A 17,462-nucleotide genomic window follows, 5' to 3' on the forward strand; every position below is an offset into this window, starting at 1 on the left:
GATGTGAGAGAAGATAAGAAGGTCTAGGACAACAACATGCTGGACAGTTAGCCCTTTCTCTTTACAATACAGTTCTGTCAAAAATTACCCATATCTATTAGTTCTGATAAGGGTGTTTCCACTGGTACCAAGACAATTTTGCCTCTTGGGTGGAAAGCATCTTGTAGGGGGAGTCATATATATCGACACCTCAATGAATGTGTTCTTTTGGGGGGGGGGGGAATAGTAGTTTGAAAACTTTCCAATATGCTGCAGTGGTAATCCTGCTTGTTATCCCTAAGCTGCTACTGCTAAAGGAAGAAACGGTAAGATCAGATACAACCAACTGTGCAATGGGAAGCAAGGCCTTAAACTCACCCATTGTGTAATGACTATCATTGCAATTGCCACTTGCTGAAACATGGCAATTTGTGAAATCATCAAGTCAATAGTGTGAGAGAGGGCTGTGTGTATGCTTGTGAAACAACTGGATGCATCAAAGTTCAAGTTCTGAAAAAGTGTAACTGCTTGCAAAGTTTAGTATAGTGCCCCATTTTAATTGACATACCGTATATACTCATGTATAAGTCAACCTCATGTATAAGTCGAGGGCAGTTTTTGGATCCAAAATCATGGATTTTGATATGACCCGTGGATAAGTTGAGAGGCAAACACTGGAGGATGTTACAAAAGATCTAAAGGGGGTGGGGGGAAACAAAGCACCATTTCCCTCCCTATATCTCACTCTCTGGACCTCGGCATGGAAAAGGGGACAGGCCTTTCTCTCTCTCTGCTTTTCACCCCTAGGACTCCTAAGCTCATAGCTAGCAGAAATCTAGGACAGCCTTTCTCTCTCTCTCTGCTTTTCACCCCCAGGACTCCTAAGCTCATAGCTAGCAGAAATGGAGGACAGGCCTTTCTCTTTCTCTGCTTTTCACTCCCAGAACTCCTAAGCTCATAGCTAGCAGAAATGGAGGACAGGCCTTTCTCTTTCTCTGCTTTTCACTCCCAGGACTCCTAAGCTCATAGCTAGCAGAAATGGAGGACAAACCTTTCTCTCTCTCTACCTTTCACCCCCAGGGCTTCCAGGCAAAACGGGGTTCAAGCCAGGGCGTGTTCCTTTCCTTAGCAGCAACTTGTTAGGTCTGGCTGAGTGGGAAAGCAGAGAGGGAAACAGACAGACAGACAGACAGACAGACAGACAGACAGACAGACAGACAGACAGACACACACACACACACACACACAGAGGGGGAGAGGAGGAGAGTGGTGCGGGGGCTTCAAACAGGGAGCCATTACAAGGCTACAGAGAAAGGTGGGCACTTCTTCTTCCACAACATTTATTAGCATTAACTCATTGACCCTTCCATAAGTCTACCCAGGATTTTGGAGTTCATTTGGGGGCATAAATTTTTTCACTTATAGTTGAGTATGTATGGTAGATTCCATAGGAGATTGCCAAGATAGTTAAAGTGTAATATACCATTATAATTGTGTGGTGTAAATGGGCCTCTGGTTACAGTAACACAATGATCAATGCAACATGCTCTGCATGGGACTAACTTTGGAAACTGTTCAGAAACTTCAGAAGGCCTAAAATGTTGTCTCGAGCTGGTTACAAGGAACACAGAGGTCCCTTGTTGCAGTATCTTCACTGGCTATTGATTCATTTCCAGGCACAATTCAAACTGCTGGTTATGAGGTGTAAAGCCTTATGTGGCTTGGGTCCAGATTATCCGAAAGGCAGTATCTCCTAGTATGTATGAGCCTACTTGAGTTTTAAAATTCCTGGGGATGTGTCTCTTCTTGGTCCCCCACTATCACAACTGGTGAGTAAACATGTGCAACCACTGGATCCAAACCAAGAACTGGTCCAATTTAAGAGAGAATGTGTTACTCCTAGGCATTCATATAATGGTTATGACCTACAAAGCCCTATATGGCTTGAGCCTGGACCACCTGAAAAACATCTTTCTATATTATTCTGTCAAGCCTTTAAGATATTTGAAGGGGGCCCTTCTCCCAGTCCAATACACTCATAGGCAAATCTAAAGAGAACTCAGGAGAGGGGCTTATTGGTGGCTGCTCCCAGACTATGGTGGCTGCTCCCAGACTATGGAATTCTTTCCTTTAGGAGGCTAAGCTGGTTGTCTCTGATTCTCTTCTGCTATCAAGCAAGGACCTTTTTATTTAGAGTGGCTTTTGGTGATTAACTGGCTGCTGCACAAATCTTTTAATGAGCATGTTCTGTGTGCTGTAATTCTATTATCAGTTATGTTTTAAATATTTCTAAGGTGATTTAAATCAGTGCTGTTTTCAAGAGGATAGTTTATGCAATGTTATTTATTTTTATTATAATCATCATGTTTTAGCTGCACTTTGCTTTAGTACAAGTGACAAGCTGCCTTGGGAAAAAGGCAGTATATAAGTTAAGTAAGTAAAATAATGAAAAAATGCAGGATGCTCATCCCACCAATATAGGAAACTGCCCAAGAAGGCAAAGTCTGTGTTGCTGTAGCATTAACACCTGGCTTAGGTAATGATCCAGGAGTGGCTATCACAAGGCCATTTTGGACTGAATGACAGTTTCTTTAATATGGTAGTTTTTTTTTTTAAATAAACCCTTTTCAGGTCAAAGAAAATCTAAAGGTTGCAGAAACTAGAACTAAAACTCAACACATTTTAAAAAATGTCATGATAGTATTTTGTTACTCCACAAGTGCCCAGAAAATCAGCTTTTAAGAACTGTAAGAACTTTAACTTTAAAGTTAGATGTTTATTGCAGACAATTTAAAGATCTTTCACTGTTGTTTTAACCTTCTCATTGTGCCAAAGTATTAAAGGTATTAGTAGGATTGCAGTACAGAATTGTATTTTCTCATGAATAAAATTAAGAAGTGAGCAAACAAACTGATTAAGTAAATTTGGTAATAATAAATTGCTTTTGGATTTAATAACCTGAAATGAGGTTCATAAGGCATAAAACAAATTACCACTTCATCACTTTATCAGGTGCTATCAGTAAGGTCATATTACTGATTTCGCAAAGTTTATTATTGCTATTGCTGCTGCAGTCATCTGCCTTCAAATCCATTCTGACTTACAGCATCCTATTCTAGGGTTTGTTTGTTTTTGGCAAGATTTATTCAAAGGAGGTTTGCTATTGCCTTTCTCTTAGGCTAAGAGTGCGTGACCTGCCCAAATTCACTCAATGGGTATACCAGATGTAAGTGGCCTGCAACTGGCAAGCTAACGAAAGCCTGTGTAATGCCAATGGGAACATATTATGTTAGCAGCCTCTATACGAAGTATTCAAACATACACAGCACAAGACCTGGCTTACCTCTCTGTCCAGTCCAGCAGCAACTGTGATAATGTCACCTGTTTCATTGTTGATTGTAAACATGTTTGGGGAAGGGGTACTTGGAGCTTGTGACAAAATTCTGTATCTCAGCATTCCATTCAATGCATTTGGGTCATCAGCATCAATAGCAGTGACTGTCATGACATAGGTTCCTAATGAAGGAACAAATAATGACTGGAGTTAAATAAACAGTTTACTGGGGTTACCCAAGTTCACTCAGAAGCTCAAAACTTGGTCTAAACATTTACTTCCTCTGACAAAACATTTCAACATTCCTTATGTTATTTGGATCATACTGCTTTCCTCAAGGCTCTTGATCAACAAAGGGCAAGGCAACATAAAATGCATGTATTTATAAAATGTATCCAAATTCACTTAGTGCTGAAAATGTTCTCCTGGCACTCAGGCCCATTAATTCTATAACACTTTTAATGAAAATGTAAACTCACACATGTTTCTAGCTATCTTACTGACTCAGAACAAATGAATAGTGTGCATAAGCAAGTGGGGTGCATATTGATTTCGCAGAAAGGTAATGCTTGTTAGTTCAGTATATAGGTCTGTACAAATGAAGGATGTTTCTGTTATCTTTTCACTCCTACTATAAAGCTGAAATTTAAAACAATGATTACCGTTGGTATAAAATAGTGGTACATTCTGTCTACTAACATCATGAAAGGCCACGTCAATAGGCTGCAATAGGAGAACTTGCTACTATTTACACAGACACACACATCTCACCACACTCAAGGACATAAGATAAATTGGATAAGGAGAACTGAGAACTGAATTTTGGGATGTGGAGGGGGAATCTTTTCTGCTGACAAATGCCTTCCTATTGTCTGATCCACACCACTGGATATAGCCTATGGTTTATGGAATATACCATAATGGTGAACGCACAGTGGTACAAGGATGAAACCCGGCTTTCAAACTACATCTCTTCTGTTAACTCAAGATCATTTTGGCTTGCTACATTTCTCCCCTCAGCTGCTCTCACCCAAAATCTGAAGTATAAAGATAATAACACTATATTAAAAGCATTGTTGAATGGTTGCAATCCAACATTCCCCAAAGTACTGTAAATATTCACATGCAGTGATACACAAGGCCAGAACTACACAATAACTACACAGAATGGAAACACTGTGTAACACACCTCACTGAGTGTCATTTTGCAAGGCATAATGAATGATGTGCAATGCACAACTGCAAATGAGCAACTCCAATGCACAACTGCATTATTGTATATGCAACTCTGCTTCCACCACTGTCAACAGAATCAATCCATTTCACTATGGTGAATAATTTGCCCAGATGCATATGCATGCATGTCACTAAGATGACATAAGCCAAAAAGTGTAAAGAGTGTCTGTACAATCTAAAAGTATTAAATGCTTTTAGAATTTTAGAAGTGCTATTTATTATTACAGTGGGCCCTTCCTACCAGTGAGCTTCTGATCCATGAATCTGACTGACAATGGATAGCCATACCCCATATAATTAAATGGCAAAAAAATGAATGCACACACGCTGAAGCATATATGTTCATGTTTCTGCCACTGAATAATATGGGATGTGATCATCCACATTTTAAACCCCCCCCCCCCCCAAATCAAACCCTCATCGATTTAGATAACCCATTGTACTCACTATTCTTCCTTGCCTTCTTTTTCTCTTCCTTTTCCTCCCTAGCACATGCCATTTATCTTTATGTTTGGCTCCTATGTTCAAAGGTAGGCAGCAAGCTATGCTTTATTAAGCATGATCATGTCAGTTGCTTGAGTTCTGAAGCTGATTTTGCTTATATGAGCCCAGCAAGGTGGAAGCATATACTTGACAAGTACTTTCACACAAGCATATGTAACAAAGGAGTGGGGAGTGAATCAGCTTGCCTTTGTTCCCATGAAACACGGATCATACAATAATCAAACATGCCTCCTGAGCTCCATCAAAAAAGACTGGTCTTTCCTTGTTGGGAGGATACAATTAAAATTGAACAGTCCAAAGGGTGACAATGATGATGATCACAGAGAGTTGATGATATGATTTTGGCTAAATTTTTAAAGTATATTTTAACATCTTGAAGTTTAAATGAAAATAATATTTTTTTTTGGAAATTTTACCTGGCTTTGATCCTTCAGGGACTGTCCCATTCCAAACCTGGTGTAAGAACTCAGGCCTATTGTCATTCATATCAATGACATTAATGACAATGTCGATGGGATTTTCCACCTGGTTTCCATTTACATCCACAGCGTGTGCCCTCAGCTGCAAAAGTCATTAGGAATTGAGAAAACTTGCAAAACATGTCATCATGCATGGTAATTAGTGTTGCTGACAGATCATTTTAAATGGAACTCCATTAACTTGATTTATGTCAGCATCTTCTTTGTACCTCTCTTTCCTGGTCACTTCAACAGCTTTTTTTTTTAAAAAAATCATATTGTAAACTATCAAACCAAAGTCCTCTAAAACTCAATTCCTCGCTCCATGTCTAAAGTTACTAAAACAAGCCACTGGTGCAGAATAAACAAGCATTCCATTTGTTCATAATCTTCTTAAAAGCCTGAACAAAAGGTATCTAATGCAGAACATGACAGAAGTTTAAAATTATTTCATAATAATAGATTATCAAATGAAATTGGTTTGCAAAAGAACCAGAACAGATAAAAATAAATATTTCTTCAAACAGTGCCAAGTTCATTTATTAAATATGATGCAATGATAGCCACTAGCTTAGGTGCATCTTTTTGCATCCTATGAAAAGGATAGTGTACTAGATGGATATAAGGAGATGATCTATCAGAATTATTCTTGACATTTTTTAAATATTACTGAAAAACAGAGTTTAGAAATGTTGCTACTCTGAACTACCATTCTTAGAATCTCTCAGCCACTATGGCTGCTAGCTATATTTGCTGGGAAACTCTGGGACCTGTAATCCAAAAAATTATTTTCCAAGCTCTGATGAAACATGAAAATTTACAGAGATTTCTCAAAAACCCATCCACTCACACATCCCTCCAATGTTCTTCTAAAGGTAAAGGTATTCCCCATTGACAACGTTGTCAAGTCGTGACTGACCATAGGGGGCGGTGCTCATCTCCATTACTAAGCCAAAGAGCCAGCATTCTCAGAGACTACTCTGTGATCATGTGGTCAGCATGATTGCACAGAATGATGTTTATCTTCCCATGGGTGTGGTACCTATCTATCTACTTGCATTTGCATGCTTTCGAACCGCTACCTTGGAAGAAGATGGGACTAGTGACCGGAGCTCACCCCGTCATGCGGCACCTGGGCTACCAACTGCCAACCTGCCGATCTTGCAATCAACAGAATCAGCATCATAACCACTTGAGCCACATCTTCTAGGCTTCCTTATTTTCTTTAACCTACAAGAGTTTGTATTTTAAGATATCACTGAAACACTTAATCTCATGGTAAATGCCGTTTTTCATTGCTTAATGACAAATGTTGCAATTTTATATTTAGCTAAAGCTTTGTTGTGTTGTTGTGTGTCTTCAAGTCATTTTCAATTTAGGGCAAACAGACCACCTCACTAAAAAAATGTTCTACTAAATTCATGTTGTGGTGGAATTTGCAACTATAAAGGGAGAATTGAAAACAAATAAAATTCATAGTCTTAGTTTGCTTTATCACTAAAAACTAGCAGATCCAGGAAAGGGTTTTTGTGGATTTTCCACCTGTTAGAGCTCACAATTCTATTGATGTCTAGTTGAGCTGTGGAAGAGGAAGATGGACTGGATACCTGACACAATTTTTCTAAAGTGTCTTTTATTTGGGTGCACAGTATGGGCCCCTTGGTTTTCTGAGGCACTCAGGGCAATTATATACTTGGGCAGATGACTAGAGGATGGCAAAAAAAAAAACAAAAACAAAACAAAACTGAACAAAATTATGGTCCAAATTAAACTTTACTCCTCTCTTTAAAAAGCAATTGTAAAACTTCTGTTGAAGAAAACTTCACTAGACAGCATCACTTTAGTTAACTGTCAGCTACTTTCTATTCTGCTTTGCTCCCTAGAGCAAGCAGTGGCAACACAACTCCAACTTTCTTAGATGAAATGGATTTGGATCAATTCCAGTCTGGGTTCAAGCCTGATTATAGGACAGAAATAGCCTTGGTTACCTTGGTGAATAACCTATGATGAGAATTCAGGGAGTGTGTCACAACTGGTGACAAGGAGGCTGTGGAAGTCCCGAATTGTCAGAAAGCAGTGAAGGAAATGTTAACCTTGTCAAGCCATTCACTGGGTCTCAAGAAATGCCCCTAAGGGATGACCCCATGCCACTCCTTTCCTCGCTGGATCAGGGCCACAGCAACCACATGCTGAGGCACCAATTTGGCCTTTCCATGGCGCAAAAAGAAGCCGCAAAAAGTGTCTCCTTTATGGGCTGTAGAAAGGGCACCCTAGCCATCGCTGTGGTGGCTTTTCGCCACTTCTTCAGAGCAGCGTATGGAAGTGCTGTGGCAAAGACACGGTGTAATGTCGCCCACCATCTGGTCAGGCAGGCGTATAACACCAGCCTGTATAGCTTTTAAGAAACCTAATTTTGGGTTTGAGATTACAGCCTGTTCTGGATGGACTCCCTCTGAAAGATCAGGATTATAGCTTGGGAATGCTATTGGATCTAATGCTTCTCCTTGAAGACCAGGAGTTCCTTTGCCCAGCTTCAGTTGCTGTGTCACTGCAACTTTTCCATTGGAGGGCAGATCTGGATAGTGGTTCATGCCTTAATTAAATTCCAGTCGGACTACTGTAACAGTGTTTGGAATCTACAGCTAGTAAAAAATGCAGAAGCCACATTGTTGTTAGGGATGTGTTTTTGAGATCTTATACCATTGGCCTTACAAGAACTGCAATGGTTTCCAATTTTCTTGCTAGCTCAATTCAATCTGCTGGTTTTGATCTACAAAGTCCTAAACAGTTTCATATCAGGATATATCTGAAAGATGATCTCCTCCTACATAAGCCTGAATGGAATTTGTGATCATTAAGATTGAAAAAGCAGTCTGTTGTGCATCTCATCACCCTGTGAAGGGAGGTAGGTGGTTACACGTGACAGCTCTTTTTCTGTTCCCTGACTGTGAAACATCCTTTCAAGGGAAGTCAGGTTAGTTCTATTCCTTTTGAGTATTTGGGAGGCAGCTAAGGCTGCTATTTTGCTTGGCCTTTGGTGCCTGAAACTTCACTGGTTAGCTTAAATGTTGGGTCTTAAATTATTTTTAATAAGTTTTTAAAATATGTTTTTAAAAGTATGATTTTCAATGTTTTTATTTATATATTTAACATTCTACTTGCTTTTATCCATTATACATTAGCTCAAGGGGGCCTGGTAGGCTGAGAAGTGATACATAAACACAGCAAACAAACAAATTTTGTCTAATCTATTACAGGAAATTTCAGTTGTTCAAATATACCAGCTTCAACTGCTATAATGTACAAAAAGCAAAAATGTGTAGAAATCCAGATCTCATTCAAACACTTTAAATCTAAAGCCGAGAAAACTGTGCCAGATGTGCTCTTCAAAGATCAAACAGATGTTAAGATCTTTGATTTAAATATCTGGTTTAACGTAAATTAAGAACTTACGTGAAAAGAAGCAATTTGCTCCCGATCTAATGGTTTTGTCACTGACAGTTGACCTGAGATGGGGTTAATTATAAAAATGCCTGTGGGGGGTTGATCAGCTCCTGGCCCAGTAACACTGTATCGCAGGGAAAGGCTTTTATCACGATCAGATCTGATCTAGGTATCAAGAAGAAGATGGTTTCATTAAACATATAAACAATCCAAGGTATTAGCTGATAAACAAAGCAACAATATTGTTATTTTAAAACTCATTTTGATTATTCATTTTAAGCAATCAGCCCATGTTATTTACCTTCTTGTTATGAATATATATGTGCATTGGGCCAGTTGGAATTAGCACCTAAAACACTCTTATTCCAAAACAAGGCAGCTGGACTGTTAGACATGATTACCGTATTTTCTGGCATATAAGACGACTGGGCATATAAGGCGACCCCCAACTTTTCCAGTTAAAATAAAGAGTTTGGGATATACTCGCCGTATAAGACTACCCCTCTTCCAACGCACACCAAATAAAAATTTAAAAAACCATCAGATTTGATTTCAATATGGTAATTTTAATTCAGATGCTTATGACATGCAGGTACTTAGCAGGAAACCTTGTTGTATACAAAGCCTGCTTGGATTGGTCAGCTCTCCCTGCCTGCCCAGCCCCCTCCCTGTCTCAAAGACTATCAGAGCGGCAGCTGCTTTCATACGATCGTCGCATATGTTGGGGATGCAGCCGTTTTTGAGCTCCCCCCACCAAATGCAGTGACTGCAGATTCTCCGGTCCGGCTCGGAAGTTTCAGCACCTGCCCTGTAAGACAACACCCGGCGTATAAGATGACCCCTGACTTTTGAGAAGATTTTCCTGGGTTAAAAAGTAGTCTTATACGCCAGAAAATACAGTAATTAAAAACATCACATTATGATATCTGAACCAATTGCAAGACCACCTCTGGCTCAAATGCAAAGAACTGTTATTAAATTTTAAATCTCTAAACACTTTGGGCTCAAGTTACCTGAAGGAGAATCTCCTTCCTTACTTACCGACCCTTACACCACATCTATTATTTGGCCCCCTCATCCATGTTCCCCTGTCAAATGAGATGAGATGACTAACTAGGAGAGAGAGATCTTCTCAATGGTGGCACCCCATTTGTTGAATGCCCTCGCCAAAGACTCACCTAGTGCTTACATTATGATATTTTGGACATCAAAGGAATATCTTTGTTTAATAAGTGTTTATGTGTTTTCAGTTCTTATAATTCTTCTGTTTTGCTCCTGGATTACCTTGGTTCTCCCTCTGGGGTCCTGGCTACATTGCACTCTTACTGTGCTCCATTTATATTTTACATGTTGATGTATTGTATACTAACCAGAGAACTCTGATTGTTAGGTGTTCTAAAAAGTCTAATATATAAAATTGAATTAGAATAGCAAATATCACCATCTCAGTACAGAACTATTGTGATCAAACTATGGATAGCTAGTGTGCTTCCTGATGTAACATTTAGCAAAACAGTAATGATCTACCAACTGGCTGCCTCAGTCACATGTTTTATATCTGTAAAAACAAACAAACAAATGGATGAACAAGATTCACCCTTGCAAGTTCTATTCCCCCCCCCCCCAAAAAAAAAAAACCTCCTGGGATCCACCCATCACAGCCTGGTCCAAAAACTTATTCAAATCAAGAGTAGGACAAACATTTTGTTGAACCTGCTGTAAAACAACTGGGAGTCAGAAACCTTTGCTGTCCTACTCTAAACTGCACAAAGACCTATCAGGAGACGCCACTGCATAGACCTGCTGTAAACATTTGCTCTCTAAGGGGCCATTCAGACTACCTTTACCCCGGAAAAAGGATCGAATCTTGCACGTGAAGTTCATATTCATCCCGAATTTCTCACAATTGAATCCGAGACATGCACACCCGTTTCGGGGCAAATGCCCCTTAGCATGAGTCATTTGGAATCAGGGGAAAAAGCTGTCTCTTTTGAAAAAACCTGGGTTCGGCGAATATGAACTTGCCCCCGATCATGATCAGGGCAAGTTCAGGGAAGGGATTTAGGTCAGAGGAAGGCAGAGCATTCCCTCCCCTTTATCGGGGCGAAGGAGGAGAAGGAGGAAGGAGCTGGAGGAAGGATACAAAAAAGGGGAATCACGGTGACAGGATGCAAAAAGGGGGAATCAGGGTGACTGACAGGGGATGCAAAAGGCAGTCAGAAGGGGGAATTGGAGAAAGTGACGGAGGAGGATGAGGATGAAGGAGCCAGGGGGAAGAAGGGGGCCATGGAGGGCAACCTGTAATGGAGCAGGAGGAGAAGAAGGAAGGAGCAGGATGAGGGGTCAATTCAGGGCAGATCAGAGGGAGGGCACAGCATGGAGTAAGCTTCCCTCTTCCACCAGGCAGCTTTCTCTCTCTTTTTCATTTTTTATTATTTTTGACAATATTTTTGACATGTTTTTTGCAATAGGTAGATAGATATATAGATAGAATGTAAGCAGGATGAAGGGTCAATTCAGGTCAGGTCAGAGGGAGGGCACAGGACGGAGCAAGCTTCCCTCTCGCACCAGGGAGCTTTCCCTTTTTAAATTTTTTTTTAAAATTACAGTATTTTTGGCAGTCTATGAGCATGGTTTTTGCTTCAGGTAGATATATATTTAGATAGAATGTGGCTAGTTGCTTGTTGACTTTCCCTTTCATTTCCTTGCTTCCAGCAGCAAGGCACTTTGCAAAAACCTTTTTTCTATGCGAATGCTGAAATGCGAATGTTACAAACGTTTCTCTTTCCAATTTGGCAAATTGATACAGAATGCTTTTGCTGCTGTCTGTAAGCAATTCCGGGGTAGCCTAGGGAAAGCAATGGATGCATGGCATTTCTGGAATTCCGAGGTGAGGAATTAATTAATTAATTAATTATTACTACATGTGTATGAGGCATTCTGGGGTGGCAAGGAGGGAGGATGCAAGAGATGCAGAGATGGCATTAAGTGGAATTTTGGGGCAAATGGGGCCAAGGGAAGATCCATAACACACACACACACACACACACACACACACACAGGAGGTTTTTAAATTTGATTGCATTTTGGGGCAAACGGGGCCAAGGGAAGATCCATAACACACACGCACATGCGCGCACACACACACACAGAGGAGGTTTTTAAATCTGATTGCATTTGGGGGCAAATGGGGCCAAGGGAAGATCCATAACCTGCAGTGACCCAAATCCCCACAACACAAACAGGAGGTTTTTAGGTCTGATAAAACGTGCGCATACTGGGCGCCTTTTTTAAAAAAAAAGGAGGGGGAAAGGGGGGGGAATCACCCATCCAATTGCTGTAAAAAACGTCACTTTGATGCAAGCAGAAGAGATTAAGGTATTTCGTAGTGAGCGCTTGTTTCCGGAGAGATTCGGGGGGGGGGGGAGGGTCCTGATTCTGCCCATTTCCATCCAGGGCAAATAGCTCAGTCTGTATGGGGCCTAAGTAACAGCATCTGTGAATGTGTGGGTATTGCATAGACAGATAGTTTTCCAACTCCTGCAGCAATACTGTTTCTAAGAGCTGCATTATATCATAGATCGGCTAGGGGTAGCTTTCTACTGGTATTTTACTGGTGACATAACAAATAATGGAACAATGGCTGTATGTCTTGTTTCACACTGCCTATTTCCCCCCTCCCCAAGATAACATGCTGTGCATTTATTTCTTGTGTGTTGATAAAGTCAAACATCGGTTTATATGCAAATTTCTTATGTGACCTTTGTGTTCAATCTTGGGATATGAATTTTTATGTAACTATACCATAAAAACTGACTCCCAAACGGTCTCAGATTGATGGTAATTTAGCTTACTGATATCTGTTTAGGGACATCCCCGACTACATTGAGGAATATGAGCCTAATCTAGGAATGTGAATATTTCTGTTTTGATTTCACTGAGGTTCTTGAAATCCCACTTGCATTTCCCCCCTGTCCCTGTTACGTATTGGCTTGTGAGACTTTGCATTTTTGTCCTTGCTGAAATTCCTGCAAATTTTAAACTCATGCCTTTATTTATATAATTTACCTAATTTACTCAACATCTCCCCATTGAGTAATGCATGTGTTTGCATTCTCCTCCCCTAATTAAGCTGATTTTACCTAGTTATATTTGAAACATATGTGCATTGTTTTATTCACATTTATGTCTCAGAAATGCCTTGTACAATTTGCTAAGGGGTGAATGCTTGAGGCAAGGTACACATGTCTCTGGGAAGGCAAAAATGCTACTTTTATTGAGAATGTTGAGTCCAATGAAATTTATTTCCATCCCTAGCTTAACCTAAAATATTAAATACCTGTACTTCTCTTTTAGATGCACAGTCAGTTGGGCAGTTCCCTAGTGAAAACTCCTCACCCCTCTTTTCCCTAGCTAATCAATGCCATTCCCTGAATAGAAAGCTCCATTTCCCACAGGCCTAGAGAATAGTGGTGATTTTGGGGTTACTCCTTGTCTTACTCCGAAGTAAGATATTTTTTCTTAATGTTACTTCTACTCCTAACTCCTATTATACTCCTCAATAAAAATAGTAATATAAAAATAAAAAATGGTGTTAGTATGTACAATATAGTAACAGGAATAAGTAGTACAAATAAGTAATAAGGAATAAGTAGTACAAATATAGTAACAAATAAACTGCTTACTCCTTTACTTCTTACTCCTACTCCTAAGCCCCGATTTTCCCTCTGGCTGACTCTCATTATTTCCCAAGGAAAGAGAACCCTTGCAGCACATAGTGTCAAAACACCTCCAGTCATATAAACACTGTCTCATGCACACCAACGCATATTACCATGCCAAGTAACTACTGTGGTAATGGGACATGGAAGCGCACAAGAAAGGCAGTATACCAACAGTGTTGTAATTGCGTTTTTATTTTTAAACAGTTGTAAATATGACATTTCTGGCATGGTCAAGAACAGTGTGATTGTATATTATTAGTCCATGTGACATATACACTGAACCCAACAAACAAATAATTTTAATCTATAGCAAGAAGCAACCTATGTTCATGCCTGACATTTCTCCCCAGGATTAAAATAATTGGGGTTTTTTTTCCCCAAATTTTTCTCACATAATTTCTCACATATTTTTTCTCACAGGCAATTTCAACTTCTTCAAACACCAGCACAGAAAAATGTATGAAATAATGGATGCTCAGTATTATTATTATTATATTTATTTATTTATTTATATCCCTCCCCTTCTCCCAGGGCTGGCATTCAGGGAGACTTACAATGTTAAAGAACACCAAACAGTTAAAAACATACAAAAATAGTATATTAAAATAGAACTAAATTACTAAATTACTAATTAAAACAAATTCCATGCTAAAATCAAGTACTTTAAAAAGATTAAAATGCTTAAAATATATTAAAAATGTAACAACACCCCATCACATGCCTTAAAAACCTTCCGATTTAAAAGCCTGTCTAAACAAATAGGGCCTGGTATAAACAGGTGCTCTGTGGTGCCCTGGGGCCAAAACTAGGGTTTGGAAGAGCGGAGCAACCACACACACTGGAACCCTAGTACGTAATGGTGCTGCCATCATGGCAGCCTCCTGTCCACACAGGGGCTGCCATCGTGATGCAAGCATGGTGCAGCATCCGCATGTTGCGGCCCTGCTCTTGCGTCATCAATGAGCGACAGTGCGCCAATGGTGCATTCATGGTGTCTGCCATGCGCACCAAAAAGAATTCGCTTTTACTATGTGTATAAGGTGCATACCAAACATAAATTATACTCATGTTTAGACTTGGGTCCCATCCCCAAGGAATTTCATTATGTATATACAAATATTGCAAAAATATTTAAATAATCCAAAATCCAAAACAGTTTTAGTCCCAAGCATTTCGGATAAGGGAGACCTAACCTATAATTTCATGTCAGGAATTGAAAAGCACTTTTCTTATATCTCATGAAAAGAATGCATTGTACTGGTGTTCAAAAACATTTATTCTTTTAGCTGCTTTATTTGTTTACTTTGACAATAAACAAAACATGTGAAGCAAAATAAAGTCATTTAAAAACTATATATGTGAAAAATCAGTTTATCCTGTACTTACCAGTACTTTCAGATGCAAGTAAATGTTGCTAACACATCTTTTAGAATGATATCTAAAAATATTACAACCAGAGAAGTGCTTGCAATCTCTACTGATGCAAGGGAAACACAAAGCTCCCAAATTAAACATTGGCTGACAAGTACAGAAGAAAGTGATTTTGCAATATGCTGTGCCAACAGAGTGTCATTTAATTCATGGTAGTTGGTATTGATGGTGGGAATGTATGGTAACTAAGCTTCAGGAAATGTTAATTCAAGCTTAAAATTTCAGGGTGATGAAGAGTGAACTATACACAATGTTTTCAAGAATTCAACTTCCCATGCTGGCTTCTGGGGTCAAAAAACAATGCAATGAAATGATATGCATCATTACTTTTGTAATGACACAGCCATAGAAGGAATCCTATTATGTCCCTAGACAAAAAAAACAGTAAAAGTTTTCAATCAGGAGTCCCAAAATCCAAACTAGATAAACAAAATGGAGGACAAAAATCTACACAGACATTTTCCATTCTCTTGCCTTGTGATTGCTTGTTAAGACCATGCCTCCACACATTTTCTTTCTCAAACATGATTTACACTCAGAAGCATAACTATAACATGATATAGCACTGGTATTGGTAAGCGATGAAGGTATTAACTCTGTTACTTCCACTTTCTATCATGATTCTGATATTTTTGCTAAAATATATATGAAAATAAAATATTGATCATAACTTTCAAGTGAAAAGATTAATTTTAGAACTGAAACATCTTCAGAACAACATTACTTTTTTCTCTCTTACCCTAACTAATTCCTGAGGAAAGGGCCCTCTAGAGTTTTCTGGCAAGTTGATTGGAGGGATGACCCAGTCTCTCTTCTGTCTTTGCAGATGGCCACTGTGCTTATTTGGCTGTCTTGGAAATACTATGTCTTCCATTTTCTTTTGCTCCTTTCCATTCAGGATAATGAAAGAAAGATGAAAATAGAATATGCTTTGATACACATTCACATAATGAAAAATGACCTAAGAATGTGTTCACAGAGTTACATGGAATAAAAAAATTATATGCAACATGTTTTTTCTCCTATAAAATATTATTGACCTCTTTGTTTTCCAGCACAATGCTTGTTTAAAAAATAAAGAGTTTCAAGGAATTTATTATTCCATGGTGGTGTGTAAACTACCTTATATTCTTTATGTTCCAGCTGGAGACTAGTTAATAAAGCACAAAATTTAATAGCATGCCTTTAGATATTTCTCATTAGTTGGAGCTACTGTTCAGGTAATATGCTACTGTACATTAAATTTAGATCTGGGTGTGCTAAAATATAATTTGAGTTCCAAGAAAAGTTTAATACATAGTAGTAAGGAATGTCTAAAATATTTATGACCCTATTAAATCCCATAGAATTAATGTTGTAATTATTTTAAACCTATGTCAGCCATGATGGATGCTGTAGATGACCCATTTTGCACAGTGGGCATTAATCTCTGCAGGGTGTCAACAATTCTTCCTGCATCTGCAAGCATCCTAGCTTTTCTCTCTTGATTCCTATGTGTATTCAAACATGCCAGCTCACACAGGCATGCAGAAAAAAGAAAGGAAACTCCACTTTCCTGAATTGTTAAAAACAGTTAGGGTGCTTGGGTATAAATTATACCATATCAGAAAACAAGTTCTGTACTTGTATAAATTACTGCCTTGGAGTGTCATTAGGTTCGATTCAAGCTTATTTATCCTTAGGGGAGACCTGATGAAATAAATGCCATGATAATAAACTTAAGTCTCAGTGATTTCAATTCGTCTGCTCTGAGGATGACTAAGGGGCTGTGCAGACCATCCCTATGAGTTAAGATGCACATATCAGCAGCAAGGCCAAGCAATGTCTCTATTGTTCAGGCTCTTCTCCCTACATTCACTGGAGCCATGAATAATTTACACCTAGCCAGTCTCCCACACCCCACAATTTGATTATTGAGGAGGGCCAAGACAAAGGTAATATTCCCTGCCAGAAAGGCTTTCCTGATTCAGCTATAAATCTGCAGCTACAGAATAATAAACTTGACTGATGGGTCTGAGAAGGGAATTGTTTATTTTGTGGTTATATTTAACTGCTTGAATAAATACTATAATGCTTTCAAGATTTTTTTTTAAAGAATGACCACTTTCAAGTTAAACAGGGTTATAAATGTAAGAATGAAAACAAAAACCCTGTGCAAACAGAAAAGCCCAAATGGAAATAACTTAGCAGATCAAGCCTTCAATGGGATGGGCACATTTTCAAAACAGATACAGATAAAGGAATGTTATTGCTAAGCTTTACAATTATTTCTGCATTTAGTTACCCATTAGCCTAAAATGGATAATCTCTGAAAACTCTTTTCTAGTACAGTTGGCCCTTCTTATACACGGA

The 17,462-nt window shown here is 39.0% G+C and overlaps 1 protein-coding gene across 1 annotated transcript in view; it reads right to left on the minus strand.

Moving 5' to 3' along the window:
• Positions 1 to 17,462, minus strand: part of CDH2 (cadherin 2) — a 187,513-nt gene that overhangs the window by 42,762 nt on the left and 127,289 nt on the right. The window contains exons 4-7 of the mRNA XM_089517220.1: positions 15,850 to 15,996; positions 8,965 to 9,120; positions 5,470 to 5,614; positions 3,323 to 3,495 (exon numbers count right to left, since the gene is read on the minus strand). Of these exons, the coding sequence (XP_089373346.1) occupies positions 3,323 to 3,495; positions 5,470 to 5,614; positions 8,965 to 9,120; positions 15,850 to 15,996 (621 nt within the window). The remainder of the gene's footprint in view (positions 1 to 3,322; positions 3,496 to 5,469; positions 5,615 to 8,964; positions 9,121 to 15,849; positions 15,997 to 17,462) is intronic.

Source organism: Sceloporus occidentalis, unplaced genomic scaffold (genome assembly GCF_023333645.1).
Source record: "Sceloporus occidentalis isolate IW3139 unplaced genomic scaffold, rSceOcc1.0.p SCAF_3, whole genome shotgun sequence".
NCBI classification, from domain to species: domain Eukaryota; kingdom Metazoa; phylum Chordata; class Lepidosauria; order Squamata; family Phrynosomatidae; genus Sceloporus; species Sceloporus occidentalis.